The sequence below is a fragment of the Tremella mesenterica genome (assembly GCF_000271645.1).
Source record: "Tremella mesenterica DSM 1558 unplaced genomic scaffold TREMEscaffold_2, whole genome shotgun sequence".
NCBI lineage: Eukaryota > Fungi > Basidiomycota > Tremellomycetes > Tremellales > Tremellaceae > Tremella > Tremella mesenterica.
This window is the reverse complement of record NW_006711226.1, coordinates 574,323-592,578: the sequence shown is the minus strand read 5'-3', so window position 1 is coordinate 592,578 and position 18,256 is coordinate 574,323. Positions and strand designations below refer to the sequence as shown.

The 18,256-nt window shown below is 47.6% G+C and overlaps 7 protein-coding genes across 7 annotated transcripts; 4 read left to right on the top strand and 3 right to left on the bottom strand.

Moving 5' to 3' along the window:
* Positions 1-233: 233 nt before the first annotated feature.
* TREMEDRAFT_67577 (uncharacterized protein) lies at positions 234-4,895 on the top strand (the record flags this gene model as incomplete). The annotated part of the gene is made up of 13 exons (XM_007002911.1): positions 234-429; positions 490-643; positions 754-922; positions 969-1,064; positions 1,107-1,304; positions 1,351-2,113; positions 2,158-2,336; positions 2,379-2,513; positions 2,561-3,538; positions 3,640-3,706; positions 3,752-4,127; positions 4,265-4,470; positions 4,654-4,895. The coding sequence occupies 13 exons, from the start codon at positions 234-236 to the stop codon at positions 4,893-4,895; spliced, it is 3,759 nt and encodes a 1,252-aa protein (XP_007002973.1).
* Positions 4,896-7,251: 2,356 nt separating this feature from the next.
* Positions 7,252-7,557, bottom strand: TREMEDRAFT_60054 (uncharacterized protein; the record flags this gene model as incomplete). Its single annotated transcript, XM_007002635.1, has 1 exon — positions 7,252-7,557. The coding sequence occupies one exon, from the start codon at positions 7,555-7,557 to the stop codon at positions 7,252-7,254; it is 306 nt and encodes a 101-aa protein (XP_007002697.1).
* Positions 7,558-8,439: 882 nt separating this feature from the next.
* TREMEDRAFT_60053 (uncharacterized protein) lies at positions 8,440-10,073 on the top strand (the record flags this gene model as incomplete). Its single annotated transcript, XM_007002634.1, has 5 exons — positions 8,440-8,488; positions 8,666-8,889; positions 8,947-9,267; positions 9,438-9,581; positions 9,756-10,073. 5 exons carry the CDS (start codon positions 8,440-8,442, stop codon positions 10,071-10,073), a joined length of 1,056 nt encoding a protein of 351 aa, XP_007002696.1.
* A 54-nt stretch (positions 10,074-10,127) lies between these two features.
* On the bottom strand, positions 10,128-11,664 carry TREMEDRAFT_37572 (uncharacterized protein). The gene is made up of 7 exons (XM_007002410.1): positions 11,550-11,664; positions 11,456-11,466; positions 11,015-11,060; positions 10,811-10,922; positions 10,620-10,707; positions 10,506-10,569; positions 10,128-10,398 (listed from the first exon to the last, which is right to left on the bottom strand). Exons 1-7 carry the CDS (start codon positions 11,551-11,553, stop codon positions 10,310-10,312), a joined length of 414 nt encoding a protein of 137 aa, XP_007002472.1. The 5' UTR covers positions 11,554-11,664; the 3' UTR covers positions 10,128-10,309.
* Positions 11,665-12,318: 654 nt separating this feature from the next.
* TREMEDRAFT_37568 (uncharacterized protein) lies at positions 12,319-15,517 on the top strand. The gene is made up of 8 exons (XM_007002409.1): positions 12,319-12,904; positions 12,948-13,061; positions 13,108-13,396; positions 13,443-13,711; positions 13,776-14,925; positions 14,989-15,032; positions 15,122-15,337; positions 15,470-15,517. Exons 1-8 carry the CDS (start codon positions 12,527-12,529, stop codon positions 15,479-15,481), a joined length of 2,472 nt encoding a protein of 823 aa, XP_007002471.1. The 5' UTR covers positions 12,319-12,526; the 3' UTR covers positions 15,482-15,517.
* Positions 15,514-16,504, bottom strand: TREMEDRAFT_67574 (uncharacterized protein; the record flags this gene model as incomplete). The annotated part of the gene is made up of 4 exons (XM_007002910.1): positions 15,514-15,871; positions 16,077-16,215; positions 16,292-16,315; positions 16,396-16,504. The coding sequence occupies 4 exons, from the start codon at positions 16,502-16,504 to the stop codon at positions 15,514-15,516; spliced, it is 630 nt and encodes a 209-aa protein (XP_007002972.1).
* A 290-nt stretch (positions 16,505-16,794) lies between these two features.
* On the top strand, positions 16,795-18,121 carry TREMEDRAFT_67573 (uncharacterized protein; the record flags this gene model as incomplete). The annotated part of the gene is made up of 6 exons (XM_007002909.1): positions 16,795-16,915; positions 16,959-17,001; positions 17,051-17,091; positions 17,346-17,555; positions 17,663-17,831; positions 18,091-18,121. 6 exons carry the CDS (start codon positions 16,795-16,797, stop codon positions 18,119-18,121), a joined length of 615 nt encoding a protein of 204 aa, XP_007002971.1.
* Between the last annotated feature and the right edge of the window lie 135 nt (positions 18,122-18,256).

Here is an 18,256-nt window from a genome sequence, read left to right as displayed (position 1 = left end):
CCATCACAGCAACTTCTTCTCCTCTTTCTTATCCTCCACAGCCACCGAATATATCATACAGTACGAAAACTCCCATCAGAAGTTTCATTCGTTTCTCTTGGCACGTCTCTCATCAACATCAACATCAAACTCTCTCCACCCTCCTTTGTCCCCACTGCCACTACACCATAACTCTCACATCTTCTCTCATATGTAAACTTTCACCACATTCCATCCCCCCTTTCTGACCCATCATGACTTCCGAAGCCGTATCTCCCCCATCTGCCGCCCCTAACTCTAAACCTCGACTCAAGCGACTAGCAGCTCGACCTCTCAAACTTGCCGCATCAACCTTTCGTCCTCTATCAAGCTCCCGTTCCGGTGCAACGGCCCCAGTCGCGGTCATCAGCTCGAGTACCACGCTCGTCGGTTCCACTCAACAAAGCGATGGTGTCTCGACTCAGGGGAATGGAAATGGTAGGAAGAGATTGACGCGTATGAGATACAAAGGTAATGCTGGGGCTCTCACTCCACAACAAGTGGCCAGTGCGGCTAGAGGACCTAGGAAACCTCTCGAGGGGGAAGAACCCGCCGCTTGGCTCAGAGTCAGGGTCGTGAAAGCGGAAGGACTTGTGGCTAAGGATAGAGGAGGGACTAGCGATCCGTAAGTTCGGTCTGTCAGACATGAGGCCAGATCACGCTTTTCATCCACATTGCAAAGTGATCGAGAGGGTACTAATGCCCGTCAGCACGTGTGATGCTGATCTCAAACAGGTTCGTCTCTCTGGTCTTACCACCCTCTGGACGACATTCCACCCCCGTGGTCAAAAAATCACTTAGTCCAACATTCGTACCTGAATCCAGCACGTTTGACTTCCCACTATATCTCAGCTTAGCGGGGGTCATAGGCGGCAGAGGTTTGGAAGCTATCATATGGGATAAGGTCAGTTTGGCAATCTGCCTCATTCACTGCAGGGACTGACTGGCAGGATCTCATGAGAAAAGAGTACCTAGGGGAGATCTCTATTCCACTGCAGGAATGGTTCGAGGATTTACAAGTTCGACTATGGAATGATAATCCCGCTGTAAGCTATCCTCGTAGATGCCCGAAGATGCTGATACTCTAGCCCCGTACATGGAGCCTGCTCTCTACAAGGCGGAAACGGACCGTATCGGGTACAATAACTCTACAAATCGGCTTTGTCCCTCCGAAAGAAGCTCTCAGCCGTGAAGAAGCCCTCAAGAAGATTAAGATGATCTTCAGCACCATCGTCGAACGTGCCAGTGCTGGTCGCGGTCTAGCAGGCGTTTTGGGTGTCCCAGCTGTGAGTAACGGAGCGCGGATATGGCGAACCGCGAGCTAAATATCAGTACGAAGGTATCGGTACCATCAAGATGCGATCCTCACGTCCTCCGCTACCTGAAACCGCCTTTACGCCATCTCCTACTGTCGCGGCTGGCCACTCGCCCATGGCGCTCCTGCAATCAGCCACTGCATCCATTGTAGCTCCTCTGGCAGGCAAGAACCGCTCCGAGCCCAACGCACAATCAGCGTCTGCCGTAGCGGACATCGACGATGACCATTCCGATGACGATGATATGCTATTTCCCGATGATGGTTTATCAACCAGTTCCACAAGCGATGAATTCGAAGACGCCCTAGAAGAAGAGGACGAAACGCAGATTAATGATTCACAACCCCTTATGAAGCAGGGCATCACCGAGCGAATGGTAGAGGCTTTGTATCACCAATCCGCTGGACTACCCCCTCCTAGATCAGCCGATCTGAAACGAGTCGAGTCTGACGGCGGAACCCCGAAGACTGCTTCTCTCGTACCCCCTGAGACGAAGCCCATGAAAACTCCTACCCGTCAGTCATCTCTGCCAGGATACTTCGACCGTCCAGCAAAGACAGATGAGTCACCAGGACCTAGCACTCCAGGAATGACACCTGGGATGGTCACACCAGGAGGGACCAAACTTCGCAAGCCCTTGTTCAAGCGTACGAAGAGCAACGCACCCTCGAGGAAATCGACGAAAGACTTCAACTTTGATGCCAGTCAGGGAAAGCAAGTTCTTGGGATTGTAGTTATGGAAATTAAGAGCGCGTCTGATTTACCGAAGATCAAAAATTGTCAGCTTTTATTTCTCGCAGGTGGGATTGAGCTGACAGGCGAGCACTCAGATTATCTTTTGACATGGACCCATTCGTGGTCATTTCCTTCGGTCAAAAGGTCTTTAGAACCCGAGTCATCCGGCATTCGTTAAACCCAACATGGGATGAAAAACTGTTTTTTCATGTGAGACGACACGAGAGTACCTTCACTGTCAAGTTTGCCGTGCTTGATTGGGACAAGGTGAGTTCATATGTACTTCAGTGGAGTGTCTGATCGACTCAGATCTCTGGGAATGACATGGTCGGCACTGCCACTCTTCCTCTCAACGAGCTGATGGGTGACTGCCCAAAACCAAACCCCAAGACAGGGCTGTATGGAAAGAACGAAGACGGTAAGCATGAAATGAAGGAGTTCACCGTGAGTCATATCTCTCACCACCATGAATCCCTTCATTGACGCAACAGTTATCACTCAGTACCGAACGTGACATGCCCTGGGAATCAAAGCATTCACCCAAATTGACCATTCGGGCCAAATACGAACCTTACGATGCCCTACGTCAACGCTTCTGGCGTCAATACATCGCCCAATACGACGCCGACGAGACGGGTACCATATCTTACACGGAGCTCACCGCCATGCTGGATTCTCTTGGTTCCACTTTGACACGTTCTACGATCGAGGGATACTTCATCAGCTGTGGCAAGTCTGCGGACAAAGACGAGCTTACAATCGACGAGTTGATCCAGAGTTTAGAGTACGAAGTCACGAAGAGTCGGGCGGAAAAGGCGCCGGTGAACAAAGATGACCCAAGTCCATCCATTGGGTCAGGGATGCAAACGCCCAGCGTGGCTCCGAAGCCAGTGCTTGATGGGTTGAGTATGACCGGTCCGAGCGCTGCGATCTCTTCTCCGGTGGATGCGGACGAGTTGGCAGAGCATATTCGTCGCAGCACTCTGGACAGCGAACCCGGAGATGGGACTGGAGGTAACATGCGTCCTGTGAACAAAACCCCGGGGAGCGATTTATCAATCCCTGTGCTCAAAGTGGAAAGGGTTTCTTCGATGGATGGTGAATCGCGATCAGTGTCAGCCAGTGGGGCCGCTACGCCAGCCATGTCCGACACTGAGGATGCCGATTCGCTCGACGAAAGGGAGAGAATCATCAATATACGCACCTGTCCTCTCTGTCATAGATCAAGGTTGAAGAGAAAGAGCGAGCAGGACATAGTCACTCATCTGGCTATCTGCGCCTCTACAGACTGGACTAGAGTGGATAGGATCATCACTGCGAGTTATGTGACGAGTTCGCAGGCGCAGAGGAAATTCATGACTCGGATCGTCAATAAGGTGGCTGTTGGAGCTTACTCTCTCGGAGCAAACTCTGCAAACATCTTGGTTCAGGATCGACTTACTGGGCAGTTGCAGGAGGAAAAGATGGCTGTGAGCTTTCTTCTTTCTACAATTCTCATTCCCTTCGAAGATTAACTCCAAAAAACCTATGTCCACTTGATCTTGCATAGACAACAAGTTGACGAATACAGGTATATGTACGACTAGGCATCCGCGTGCTTTACAAAGGTGCCAAAAGTCGGATGGAAGGTACTAGAGGTATGTCTCAACCCCAGAATGTCCGTCTATGAAACTGATCTAAAGCCCGTAAGCTATTGAAGTCCCTCTCTGTTAAACAGGGGATAAAATACGACTCTCCCTCTTCCGTCGTGGATATTCTTCCATTCATCGCATTTCATCGACTTAACACCGATGAAATTCTAGAACCCATCAGTTCTTTCAAATCATTCAATCAATTCTTTTACCGAAAACTCAAACCTGGCGCCAGACCGGTGGACGAACCAGGCAACGAGGCGAGATTGGTCAGCTGTGCGGATTGTAGGATGATGGCGTTTGAGACGGTTGATGAAGCGACCAGTATATGGATCAAAGGTCGGGAGTTTACCGTTGGAAGATTGTTGGGGCCGAATTACAAGGATGTGATTGAACGGTATAACGGAGGTGCTTTGGCCATCTTCAGGTGGGTTTTCACTCAGACTCGTCTTTTGACCTCGCCTATCGTCGCTCGACCCATTCGTGATAGAAGAGTGAAAATATAGTATGTTGGGTGACTGTTGTGGAGATGGAAACGTATAGGGGCACCAGCTTATAGAAAAGACTAGCCCCTCAGGATTACCACCGTTTTCACTCGCCCGTAGCAGGTACGATAGGAAAGATGACCATGATCGACGGGGAATACTACACTGTGAACCCACAAGCTATACGGACAACTTTGGATGTGTATGGGGAAAATGTGAGGAAGATTGTGCCTATACAGAGTGAGGAGTTCGGGTTGGTCATGACTGTCTGGGTGGGAGCGATGAGTGAGTCGTTTATCCCGTAATCGCATCTTCTACACGCTATCACAACATTGTCACAATTACCACAATTCCTCTTCCCGCTCATCTCCAATGTGCTCTTCTTCCCGCAACCATCTTGTCTGGGGCAAATCTGTGTGCCTTGCTATCATGCTTGTTTGTTTGGAGCGAAATTTAGCTGACCTTCAGTGGTTGGAAGTATACTCACATCTGTCAAAGAAGGTCAACACGTCAACCGGGCGGACGAATTAGGTTATTTTGCCTTTGGAGGTTCGACAATTGTGTGTTTATTCGAACGTGGTGTAATGGAATGGGACGAGGATCTGTTAGCTAATGGTCGAGCGGCAGTTGAAACACTTGTGAGAATGGGGATGGGTATTGGACGAAGCACCCGATCGGCCCAAAAGACGGGCACGCCACGAGTAAGTTGAATGATATGGGCAGTGAGTATTGGGTGTTGCTATGTTGTTATTGCTCTAAGAAAAGAGGTTGCAATCGCTGTCAATGTTGAACTGTGGGAGGAAGATCAGTATGAGTTGTTGTGTCTGTATGACCGAGCAAATTTATGCTTAGATGTTCATAGAAATGACAATGATGCATGTTCAAAATTCGTCTTACTATTGACACGGCAGTCATCTCTTTTGGCCATGAAGTGTTCCCGTCAATACCAGATGATACAGCATGAATGGCCGGGATCGTAGGACAACGGTACTTAAGTTATGGCTATGATCATTTGTCAAACCTCACACCTTTTGACTATGAAGGGGACAGATTTCGAGAAATCAGAGGTGGTCCGGATGTTGTTCAAGAGTTGTTCGAGAGTTGTTCGAGAGTTGTTCAAATGTTGGTCGAATGTTGGTCGAAAGTTGGTCAAGAGTTGGTCGAGAGTTGGTCAAGAGTTGTTCGAGAGTTGGTCGAGAGTTGTTCGAGAGTTGTTCGAAAGTTGTTCAAACGTTGGTCGAAAGTCTGTCGACAGTCTGTCAAAAGTCTGTCAAAAGTCTGTCAAAAGTCTGTCGAAAGTCTGTCGAAAGTTGGTCGAAAGTTGGTCGAAAGTTGGGCAAATGTTAGGCGAATGTCACCCAATTGTGGCACAATTGTGAACCAAATGGGACACAAATGTGGCGCAAAGTATCCGCTGACCCGGATGGGATTGACCACATCAGGTAGCAACAGATAACATACATGACGACATGAACTGCCCAAAATATCTGACCTTCATTCGGATCATCCTCTCCTATACAAGATTACAGACCACTCAGCTCGTTTTCTCCTTCAAGCACAGACAATTCCAGCCTTCAGAGACAATGCTACCAGACCAGGCGGAAGTGGGGGATCGTATCTCGGTCCACGGCGCTCTCTGGTACCTAAACATCCTAGAAGGGCTCTCGCTACCTCGGGAGGTAAGTCGGTGAACTGGGTGACGTCGGATGGGGTGTGGATGGACGTATCGGTCATTGTGGTACTTGTGACGGAGATGTCTAACGTACTGACGTAGGTGCTTTCTTAGAGATATTTGGGTGTTTCTTGATGACTTATGATGTGTATATGACTTGTAGGTGGTGGTTGTTCTCTGATGTGGTGTTGAGATGATGGTGCTTTAGAACCCATCTAGAAGAGGTGCCATGAATATATATATATGAAAGACATTTGATGAATGACCGATTTATTCCTTTCTGTTTCTAAAAGATGTGACATGAGCTATCTCAAATGGACGGATCTACCTTTGTATGTCGACACTTTCAGATGTGTCTCCTTCTGAGGAGCTCGCTTATACGTATGGACGGGGACTGAAAGGTAAGGGTGGGATGATACATTGATCACCCTTCCCTTTGCTAATGGTGTGGGGACACGAACGGAGTATCCACATTTGAGAAGGCAAGAATTTATGTATGATCCATTCACATCAATACTGGTGTGGTGGTGATACTCATCATCATGCATATTCTCTCTCATGCATCATCATCATATTCCTTACTATTAGCGTCAAAAACCATCACCTCAAATGAGATGACTAGGAGCTGACTTCAGTCACGGTCATTGTGCTCTTGTATGCGTCCGGGGGATGAGGTGGATCCCATCTAATAGGTCCAGACGGTTGTGGTCGACGTAAAGATTGACCTTCGAATCGAGTATCAGTCTCTTGATTCAAGTGTTGTGATTGAGAAGTCGTATCCTCCTCAGAAGCTTCTACTTGGGTAGTCAACTCATCATGTGTGCCGGTAGACGACGCACGAGAGGTGTTGTTGTATTGCGTGTAAGTCTGTTCTGATTGAGTGGTGCAAGACATGATAGTTGAAGTGAGTATTGAGAAACTGATATGTCTGTCCGGGTATCTATTTATATCCCCACCCTGTAGACGGAATGAAATGCGCAACCACGGTGGGTAAAAAGAGGTGACCCTGTACATAAGCGAGGGGTGAGAGGAGTGTCGATTAACGAAGTCGGAGTATTGTCCAAGTCGCTTAGGCGGATGATTGGTAAGTCAATCTGATACACACGATAGCCGAGCCCTTTACTCCTTATGTTACCTAAGGAAGGTCTACTTAGCAGACTCTCATATTGATACAGTGATACGTAACGATCAATCATCGTACATCGAGGGGACCATCACGGGGAAGGATACGAGGAAGGTAATTGGAAAAGCAGAGACTTTACAAGAAACGGGAGAAGATATCATCATCATCATCAATGCATACTCTCACTATCTCTCTTCTCAATGTACCCATACAATCATATGTATGTGGAGCATAAGACAATCATAGTCATCCTGTCCTTGGACCTGAAGATTCAGACCCTGATTGTGTTACGGCTGGCAGAGGAGGATTGGTCGAAAATTTCCGGACCAAATGATTTCGGTCCGGGAGGTCCATGAGGAGGATCTACTCGAGGTTCTCCTGTGCCCACTTGAGTCGCAAACTGACTCAAAAGCTCCTTGAAAGACTGTTGGGACATTGTGCCGTTATTTTGTGAGACTGGTGAGGTTTCAGTGACGACAGAGTTGGTGGTTGTCGCATTGGTCGAATCGGGACCGATGGTTCGCACGGAAGGTGCATCGACTCGTGACATATTGAAAGTACTGGCTACGGTTGTCATTGTTTTCTACTATGAGATATATGTGGTGAGAACCTATATTGCGGGTGAGTGAGAGAATGTGAATCTCTGGATAGGAAGGGAGCTTATATATCTTTCTGTGCTCCACACGAATGAAGCGGGGTTCAAATCCTGTCATTGTCCCTTTCAAGAAGAACACGTCGGAGGATAGATGGTATGTCTTCCACCCGATGCATGTGCTAGGCATCAGGTGAGAGGAAGAGATGAAAAGCACGTAACGAGTACGTGCTTGATAACGTTTGTTTTCGTGCTTGGGAAGACCCGCCCAGGAAGAAAAACGGATCGTCAATCACTTCTTCGTCCGGGAGACGAGATGTCCCAGAGATAAATCCGAGACGTTCTCGGTTCATCAAATTCATACGTCCGACTTTTTGAGAAAGAATCTGGAAGTTTCCTCTATCTTCAATGATTTGTCACCACCATACAATGTGTTAGTATTATCTCAGGTATGAATATCAAAGCATGTAATGAACGTGTGAGATATGACATCCCCCTTAACGTTCCCCTCTCAAGAAACACCTCTCCTATCAAAGTTTGAAAGTTGGTTTCATGATTGAACAAGAATTTCCCTTTTTGTCAAAATCTCATACAAATTGTCCTTCTTTCTCCCCATTCTAACATAGGGTCTGGCCATTTAGTTTCCCACGGTCTAGGCATGTACCAAACCCCCTTCCTTCCATGTTCATAGCATGGAGAAGGATGAAAGGATCACGTATTTGGCTCTTTCCCCAATTGGATGAGAAGGATATAAGTTAGGTAGATTCTTGAACTTTTCTCATCATCAGAATCTCTCTCTCTCATTCTATCGCTTTTAACACCCTTGAACTACCTGAACAATCACCACATATCAACGAATTTTTCAACATGGCAAACATCACCATCAAATTGACGGTCAATGCCGGGAAATCTAATCGTGCGTTTTCTTCCTTCATCTTGTTACTTTGCCACTTTCTTCCATCTGTCTCATACCTTAGCTTCCCTCATCCCTCATGAGATCACCATGAGACAATTACCCAAGTTTCTATGATGATCAAGCATTCGATAGAAGGAGAAAGTTGTGAGAAAACGAGATTCATCACTGATTTCGTAGTTCGAAAGACGACCAAAAAGACCAAAACACCCTCCACATCTTCCACACCTACTTCGGCTCATGAAACAGCTTCTGCACCTACTTCTCCTACCACTCCCGTGTTGATCTCTACTGATAGAACCCTCGTTGACCCAGCATCACCAGTGGGTCAAGCGTTCTTCTTCAACTCTTCTCCTTCCGGAGGAGTACCGGCTCATTTGAAACCCAACCAAGTAGTGGGACAAGTGGGTTATTTGATGAATATGAAAGATCTAAGTATCAGTACACCTGGACAGGTTTAGATAGAGTTGAATTGTACGATAGACAGAGGTAGAGGAATGCATGATCCGTGTACGAGTCTTTTTGCGGTGTTCGAGAAGTATGTGCCACACTGCCACATCAATACCCAAATGTCCTCACTTCCTAACTTACCTCACATAGACGACGACGATACAACCAACCAATACTGTTGTCTTGAATCCAACATCCTGGTAAAACTCAGTACACCAATGTCCTCATCCTCTTCGAGCTCGTCAGAACCACAAGATCCTGTGGATCAGGCTTTGGAACTAGACTCTCTCGATGTGGAAAGTTTGTTCAGGGCTTTGGAAGGTGTGGACAAGGTGCGTTAGTGCTTTTCCCCACTTGTGGAGTATCTTCCATAGTTGTTCACATGTCCTGATGTACGGAGTGATACTACATTCTATCAATCAAATGGATCTTGCAAAAGCATGGTGTCAGAAAAGGGGGCTAGCGAAAGGTGACTACGATCGGGATACGACTGATATGATAGGCCATACCCCACCTCTTACTCTCGGTAAAACCCATCCTCTCACATCTACAAGCATCTTTCCTCCCTCCGACTTCGGCATTATCAGAAGAAGATAGTGGATTACAAACTCGGAAGAGCGTAGAACGATACGTGGACCTTCTTGATGTGAGTAGCCGCTATATCGTATTATAAATCTTCATTGAATTCCCCTCTATCTTCGCCCATCAGTACAACATATACTCCCTTAAGAGATGAGACCCTCGTCTTTCTCTCAGATGATATGTCTCTAAAGAGAGGTTAAGAATATCAAAGAGATCTGTGATAAAACTGACATCGCAGAAAATTCAATATGTTCTCCGCCAGACAATTTACTTCCTACGTCAAAAGAAAGTGTCACCATCGACTCTGAGACCCCCACACCAATTGCCTACACCTTATGCGGCCTCATTACCACCTGGTACCCTCTCTCCTGTACCACAAGCGTTAAATCAGCTGAATGAATCGGATGAACAAGTGGACCTCGGGCTATATGCTAGTAGGATAGAGGCGCGGATATTGAAAGACATCATCGATACTTTACGTGATTGGAAGGAAGCTTCACAGGACGATATGGATGTCGATTCTTCTCAGGGTACTGTACATGACCACGAACCATAACACGACTACATGATGAGGATGGATGGACGTCAGTAATTGTTTCGAACACCTCGGTCAATAACGATTGAAACTCATTCATCTCGGGCCAATAAGTGGCTCGGGTACATTTAACAACGAAAGCTGAAAAAAGGCAACTACGAGGTAGCGCAAGTACGAAATTTCTCCCAGACTGATAATCTGATTTTCATTCACACAGCGAGAATGCTGCAGAAGCAGGGCATTGGTCGCAGAACAGCTTAGGTCCTCTCGCCACGAAGACGACGAGCGAGATGAAGATCCTTCGGCTGGATAGTAACACGTTTAGCGTGAATGGCGGCAAGGTTAGCTGGGAGTCAGCGTTTGTCATGCCAAAGGTTTGTCTGGTGGCATGAGTTATCCGGTGCCAGACGAGATTAATGATATGAATGTTAGGGGCGTGGCAAAGTAACTCACTGTCCTCGAAGAGAGACACGAGGTATGCCTCACTAGCCTCCTGAAGAGCTCCAATGGCGCTACTCTTGATTGGATTAGCTACGCTTATCCACACACAGAAGGGATTGAACTCACCTGGAAACGAAGGTCAGTCTTGAAGTCCTGTGCAATCTCACGGACGAGACGCTGGAAGGGCAACTTGCGGATCAAAAGCTCGGTAGACCTGTCTGTTAACGACGTCTCGTAAGCGTCAAGGATCTTAGAGGGGAGTGACGCAGTGAAGTTTGGATTCAGACTGGAAAAGGGGAGGAACAGATCGTGCTCACTTCTGGTAACGCCGGATTTCACGGAGGGCGACGGTACCAGGCTTGTACCTGTGGGGCTTCTTGACACCACCGGTAGCTGCCTCTGGGTACTTACGAGCAGCCTTGGTGGCGACTAGGATGTCAGCGATGACCGTCTCGGTTGAAAACAGAATGGGTGGCAGAGAATCACGAGAGACTTGTGAGCTTGCAATAGAAGAGACTCACGCTGCTTCCTCGGGGCTTTACCACCGGTCGACTTGCGGGCGGTTTGCTAAACACATCAGTATTAGTACGTAGTATTGGCGATGCATCCATTGAAGGTGTGCATTGGACGAATGTATGCATTGTGATTGGAAGGAGAAGAACGGAGGGGTGAGAAGTGGCGAAAAGGTTGGAATTGCGTGCGATGGTCAAAGAGGACGAAGTGGGTGGCGAACCCCTCTTCACCAAATCGGACTATGGCGGCCACCAATAGAAGGGACATGAGGAGATGTATGCATGATGAGTGGTAGAGTGGGAAGGATAGAGGGAAAGTAGGAAAAGGAAAAGATTTCGAAGAGCCACAGATGGGGGTGGAGAGACGGATTGGGGGTGGTGTGTCTCCACCTCCTTCTCCACCTCTTTCCCGACCCGTTGTTTTCGGTTGATTCAAGAACGATTGCTCACCTTGGTACGAGCTGTATGCATGGATAGAAGAGAGCAGCGTCAGCGCTCATCCCTTACCTATGCATGCATGAAGTGAAAAGTTGATGGTACTCACCCATGTTGTATGATAATCGATCGAAAAAGGTCTCTCGATGGAAGATGTAACGATGAAGATGTGATGTGAAAAGAGAGGAAGAGGGGGAAGAAACAGACCGCTTTTTGTCCTCGAGGGTATAGGAAAAATCACTCTGGTCCTGGTCATCCCCCAAACGGCGGTGAGACGTGGATAACGGAGCCTCGCGGCGTTTCCGGAGTTTCGAGGTGTGGTGTGTGGATTGGGAAAGCTGGACTCATTGCGATCGGAGACGCTTTTGACCCGGTTAGGTCTGACATAGCCGACAGGAGGGTATATGATCATGGAGGGAGGAGGGGAAGGGGAAGGTTGAAGGGCTTGTCAATTTTTTCTATATCAACTTATATGATGCATGTCATAACCTCTACATATACACAGAGATTACAGCCAGCTTATGGAACTTCACTGAGGCCCATCGTGCTGCTTGTACCAGTTGTGGACAGTCAAACAAGCGAAGTGGTGAGACTTGAAGAGAGGGAAGAAGTGCCACATTCGACCATGTCTCTTCATTCCAAGCGGGTTTCTATGTCGTCATCCTTTCATCCTCTAAATGCTATGATTGTCTGGCCTATGTATGCATCAGCCAAAGTGTTTATCGATGCGTCAAGTGATACATGTATCAGTTGGGGCATGCATATCATGAACAGATTTTGTTCTAGTGGGATACAGATGACTGGTCGGCTGTGCCACGTCTAACTTATCGAGCGCATGTCCGCGTTCAATCTTCCACCGCAGCACGTTTGCATTCCATCTTTTCCTCTTTGGCACTCCTTTGTCTTCTCTAAAACCCCTAAATCTCCTCTTTTTCCCCTTTATGTTGAGTCTCATCTTGTTGACAGAGGAGGAGATCTTAACCTCTCTCCTGAGTTGAATTCCTTTCTCGGCACGAATTCCTTTTTCTCCTTTCACCTGTCCACCTGCTTTTGATCTTTCCCGACTCGCACGGGCTAGTGGGCTCGATGCAAAGAACTCTTGCTCCACCAGCCTTATCCAGCTCCTCATCCACCTCACCGGCCGCAGCTGCTCTACGGCGCACGCTCAAGACACCATCACACGCTTACGAAGACGACGAAGACGAGTTATCTGATCCACGCCCTTGGGAGACCCGAGCGTCTTTACAAACTTACGGTTCAAGGGACGGCATAGCACCGACAGAGTTACCCATGTTTAACGAAAATGAGTCTAGACGTCGATATGGTGAGAAGGAAGTGAACAGTACAGTGTCAGAAAAACAAGATCTTTTAGATGATCAAGGGAAGTGGGCCAAAGGTTATGGGCCGGGACCGAGCTTCAGAGGACGGAGAGGTTTGCCTCCACGTCAGAGACTGACAGGATGGGTGAGTGAATTATCCCATGTGATGAAATCAGAGCTAATGACAGCGAGGCGTTATGGTGGAGTACGAAGAAGAAATATGGACAGCAGTTTATACTTTACTCAGTATGATCACTCGGTATTGGCGTATAGGTGCAGCCAATTATGTCGTATGGGATGAAGTGTGTCCCTCTTTCGTTTATACACATATTTCGTGCTCATAATCAGGCTCACTTTGGTAAATTCGGGTCCCATTATATCAACCGAGACTTCTACTTTGACGTTCATCCTCCCCTTGGAAAGATGCTGGTCGGGCTCGCTGGACTGCTGTCAGGTTATAATGGTGGATTCGAATTCAAGTCTGGTGTCGAATACCCCGAAGGCTTACCATACACCACGATGAGGGTGATGCTCGCTAGCTTTGGGGTGGCACTTGTACCTATTGCATGGTGGACATCTGGGGAATTCGGGTGGTCGCGCTGGACGCGGCATTGGGTCACATTGTGCGTTCTATGTGGTGAGTTCAAATCAGTTTCAGATGTCCATGAACTTACTGAGAAAAGATATCGGATGGTTGTGTATCTCCAGATTCATCCTTTTGGATTCCATGCTGCTCTTTTTCACCTTCACAACGACCCTTGGACTAGTTAAATTTCATAGCCAACGACACGATCCTTTCGGGGAAGATTGGTGGATATGGCTGGCATTCACTGGCTGGTCAATCGGATGTGTTTGCAGTATCAAATGGGTTGGCATGTTCGTCACCGCTCTTGTGGGACTCTATACTATTGAAGATTTATGGGACAAATTTGGTGATTTGTCCATGCCTCTGGTGAGCTCCCTCATCCTCCATCATGCCAACTTGCCTTCGAAGTTGTGACCTTGCTGATCTCAAGTCTACATATATACGCCACTGGGTAGCCCGTATAGGCTGCCTGATGGTCCTACCCTTTGTCGTCTATGCCGCATGTTTCAAAATTCATTTTCTCATCCTCAATCGCTCCGGTCCGGGCGATGCTCAAATGTCTTCTCTCTTCCAAGCCCACTTGAAAGGCATCGACTTTTCTGAATCACCCCTCGAGATTGCCTACGGGTCTAAACTCACCCTTAAGAACTACGGCTACGGCGGCGGTCTCTTGCATTCTCACGTGCAGACTTTGCCTGTGGGGTCACTTCAGCAACAGGTCACATGCTACCACTACAAAGATGATAACAACCATTGGGTTATCACACCTACTTGGGAGGAGGATCCGGTAGACTTCGACGGGCCGATCAGATATCTGCAGCATGGAGATGCTCTACGATTGGTCCACTCCTCCACCGGCCGCAATTTGCACTCTCATTCTATTGCCGCGCCCGTCACCAAGGAGAACTGGGAAGTTTCGGGGTATGGGAATGCGACCATTGGAGATGACAATGATATATGGGTGGTAGAGGTTGTCGATGATACTCATCGAAGTCGAAAAGATCAGAAAGACGGTAGAATTCATTCACTCACCACTCGCATGCGATTCCGACATCGTACCCTGGACTGTTACCTCCGAGCCGCCAACGCTGTTCTTCCTCAATGGGGATTCAAACAAGTCGAGGTATCCTGTGTCAAAGAAAATAACCCACGTGATCTCCATACGTATTGGAATGTCGAGTCTCACTGGAACGATCGTCTCCCTCCTGGCGATCTCAAGCTCTACAAGTCACCGTTCTGGCGAGATTTTGTTCATCTCAATGTGGCTATGTGGACCTCTAATAATGCCCTGGTACCCGATCCAGACAAGGAAGATATCCTTGCGTCTAAACCTGGGGATTGGCCTTTCCTTCGACTCGGTCTGCGAATGTGTGGGTGGGGTGACTCGCAGATCAAATACTACCTACTCGGTACGCCAATAATATGGTGGGCATCTAGTGTCAGCTTGTTTGTCGGATTGGGACTGGCCGGATGGTACCTTTTGAGAATGCAAAGACAATATAAGGACTGGGCTCCGGGACAATGGGATCACTTTTTGTACGTTGGAAAAGTGGCATTCTTCGGATGGTTCTTACATTATGGTGAGTCGTCTTTACCGGCCTCCCTACGCTACTGTTTGTGAGCACTAAGAGACTGACAAACAGTGCCATTCCTGATCATGGGTCGAGTGACTTATCTTCATCACTATGTGAGTCTTCCCATCACACTACTTTTATGTGGAGGTATACTTGGACTGTATATGCACCGAGTCCACAGAAATATTGAGCTCATGATCAGCTCCCAACACTCTGGTTCGCAGTTCTCATGGCTGGTCAAGTCTTAGATCACCTCATCTTCTCATCCCCTCGACGGTCGCATACGGTCAAAGTGACTTGGTTCGTACTATGGGCGTCGGGTGTCGTGTTGAGCTTTTGGTGGTTCAAGGATCTGGCGTTGGGGATTCATGGACCTGTGGGAGATCACTGGGGTTGGAAGTGGCGTTCGAGCTGGAACGTGAGTTTCTCAATCTGTCTTTACATTTTGTCCCCGTCCAAACTCTACCGAAGTCTGCCATGCCTTGTGGCTCAAGTGTCTGTAGTCACTTGTGGCGCTTCTAGAAGACCCCACGATGCTGACGAGTTGCAGATATACAACTAAAAGCACATCATACTGCATGCATACAACTCGCTTCATGTGTTTTTCAATGTCCACATCTCGAATCTGTATCTTATGCCCTTTTCTTCGTTCTCCTCTGCGACGTCAAACCCTATCCAATGACACAAATCTGCATGACTCCGTCTCTCCCATTTATTCGACGTAGCTGCAGTGTCGTTCGATTGTTCCGCGAAGGGAAAGGGAGAGAGGAAAGTGTCGCATTGGAAGTCGTTCAACACCCTTGTGAGAAGAACGCGATCGCAAAGGTACGGAGGAGAGAATGCTAGGTTGTATAGCTGTGCACCGCCGATGAGAAATATTCTTCCTTCTTGTGATGATACTTCGATAGCGTGCTCTATCGACGTGTGGGTGGAGATGAGATCATTGTCTTGTCTGATAGTCAGAGTATGGTCATTTGTCACAGCAGGTTCGAAGTTATAAGGTAATGAGAAGGAGTCTCGGTGTTCAACGTGAGTAAGGGATAACACCTCCGAGGACGTCACAGAAAAAGACAGGCTCTACCAGGGAGAAGATCCGGTGGGAGAACGACGGAGGAACAGGAGTGATGCAATGGCAGGGACGAGACTTGATAACCTACATATTGGCGCCTTGACGAGAGATGATCACATTTCTTCGGTTTGGTAAAGGACGAAACTTGGCAGGAATTGACTCCCAAGTTTTCCTACCCATAATGACGGTGTTCATCGAAGTAGAATTGGCATCATGGGTAGAAAGACCTGAAGTAGTTGTGACTTTTCTACATTATAAGCTGTTCATTTCCTTGATTCTTCAATCAGTCCGTTATTGTTAGACCTCTTTTAGTCCTACCGGAAGTCACTATAGCGTACTTGACATATTAATATTGCGCTTAGAACATAAACAGGTTGATGTAGATACGAGAGTGATGGATCACTCACCCTTGGCAAAATACTTCATTTCTCCTGGTAATCGCCATGGCAGAGTCCCGTTCAGACCTATACCCCCTGAAGAAGTAGCGGCCACGATGGCCGTTACGTGTCTTGACATTGTCTCCTACGATATGCGTCACTTTTCAATTTGAGTTCTTCTCAGACTCTTCACTGGTGACTGAACACTGGATCACTGTATGGCCGGGTGAGTTTGTTGCGGTGATATTTTCTTAATTCCCAACGCGTCCTAGCCAGTGGCCAGTGGGTTATTGTGAAAAGGGAGGACCGAATAAATACACTTCCAAGTCAAGCGGTGCGTCATGCATGCCCCCTTCCCATCCCTCCCTCCATTTCAGCTTTCTCAAAGATACTCCATCATGCCCGTAAGTCTTCAATGATCACAACAGGATGAAGCTGAAAGATCGGGCATATCACTCAACCTTCAACGATGACCCTTCGGTCCGTCAAGTGGGAAATACTGCTATCTTACCTATCAACACTAAAATCAGGGGTCCTGCACCTCTAGCTGGTGGGTTTGTTCCCAGGAATGATGAGGAGTGTTGATGGTATAGCCGATCCGAGTTTACCTGATATCATTGAAGAATCATTGGATCTGTAAGATTTTTCAAGCTGAGACTGATGTGGGAAGAGCTGATAATCAAAGGTTTCGTGCTAATTGTCTTTTCAGGAATTTCGAGATTAAAGGTATGTCATGTCCTCTTTGCTTCCAACCACCTCATGTCCAATCTGGGAAAATATCATATCCAATACTCTCAACAAGGTGCATTTGACCGTTCAAGTCTTGGGTACATCATTCATGTTTCATGAGATTCATACACGATTCGGGTCAAGAACGAATTGTTGGGGAAAGGGAAAACGAATTTGAAAAAAGGTTGACTTTCCTTGATGGAATGTGATATGTTCGATGATGAGAGGTAATGACATTCGCTCATTGTCAGGCCCAGCAGATCGGCTCCTCATTTATCTCATACTTTTCATCTCTGAATGTCTCACAAAACTCGCACCTTCTCCCGGTAAACCATCACCAGGGTATCAAGAAGCCATCAAGCAACTCTCCACTCTGGCGGTTGATAACTTCGCTTTACCAGGAGATGCTGGATTCCCTTTGAACAGTCTGTATCATCCTCCTGCTAGTCGAGTGGATGCGGGTGAGTCGTTCACTTTTCACCATACTAGATATATCGGATGTCTTCCGGTACATTTTGTTGTACAGTCGTTCTGGTTGAAAAATCATTACTTCTTTGCTCACACTCAGACGCCTTACGCTCTTATCTCACCCAGACACGATCCGAACTCGCTGTCCGATTGTGTGATAGATTATACCCTCCTGAACAACTCGTAGGTCCCGATGGTCAGCCAACGGGACAATTTGGAACACGAGCGACGAAGCCTAGCAAATGGTGGATGGCGTTTCAAAAGCGAAGGCGAGTTATATTGGGTTATCTTATATTCATCTCTCCTAGTTCCCAAATCCTATCTCACGTCACTCGGACTCTTGTAACCTATTCCCCCTTATCCGTCCACCTCCGCCAGTGTAAGCTGGCCGTTCGGCCCTACTCCTTTCATTCAATTGTGCGATACTCACAGACCCCCCATCTCGAAGCCCTCCCATTGGACCTCCGCCCACTCAAAGTCCGCTTTCAGCCCCAGCCCTCGTTTCTGTACTGTATCACTGACGACCAGATTCATGGGTAGATCACTTGGAGCCGCTTAGACATTTCACCCATATCGCTAACCCTCCCCATCCCTCTGCCTCTGTTGAACAACGCAATTGTCCATGCAAGCTCCATTGTCCCATTGCTGGCTGATCCATTCTCACGACGTTTTTCACAGTATTTGCGAGCGCACC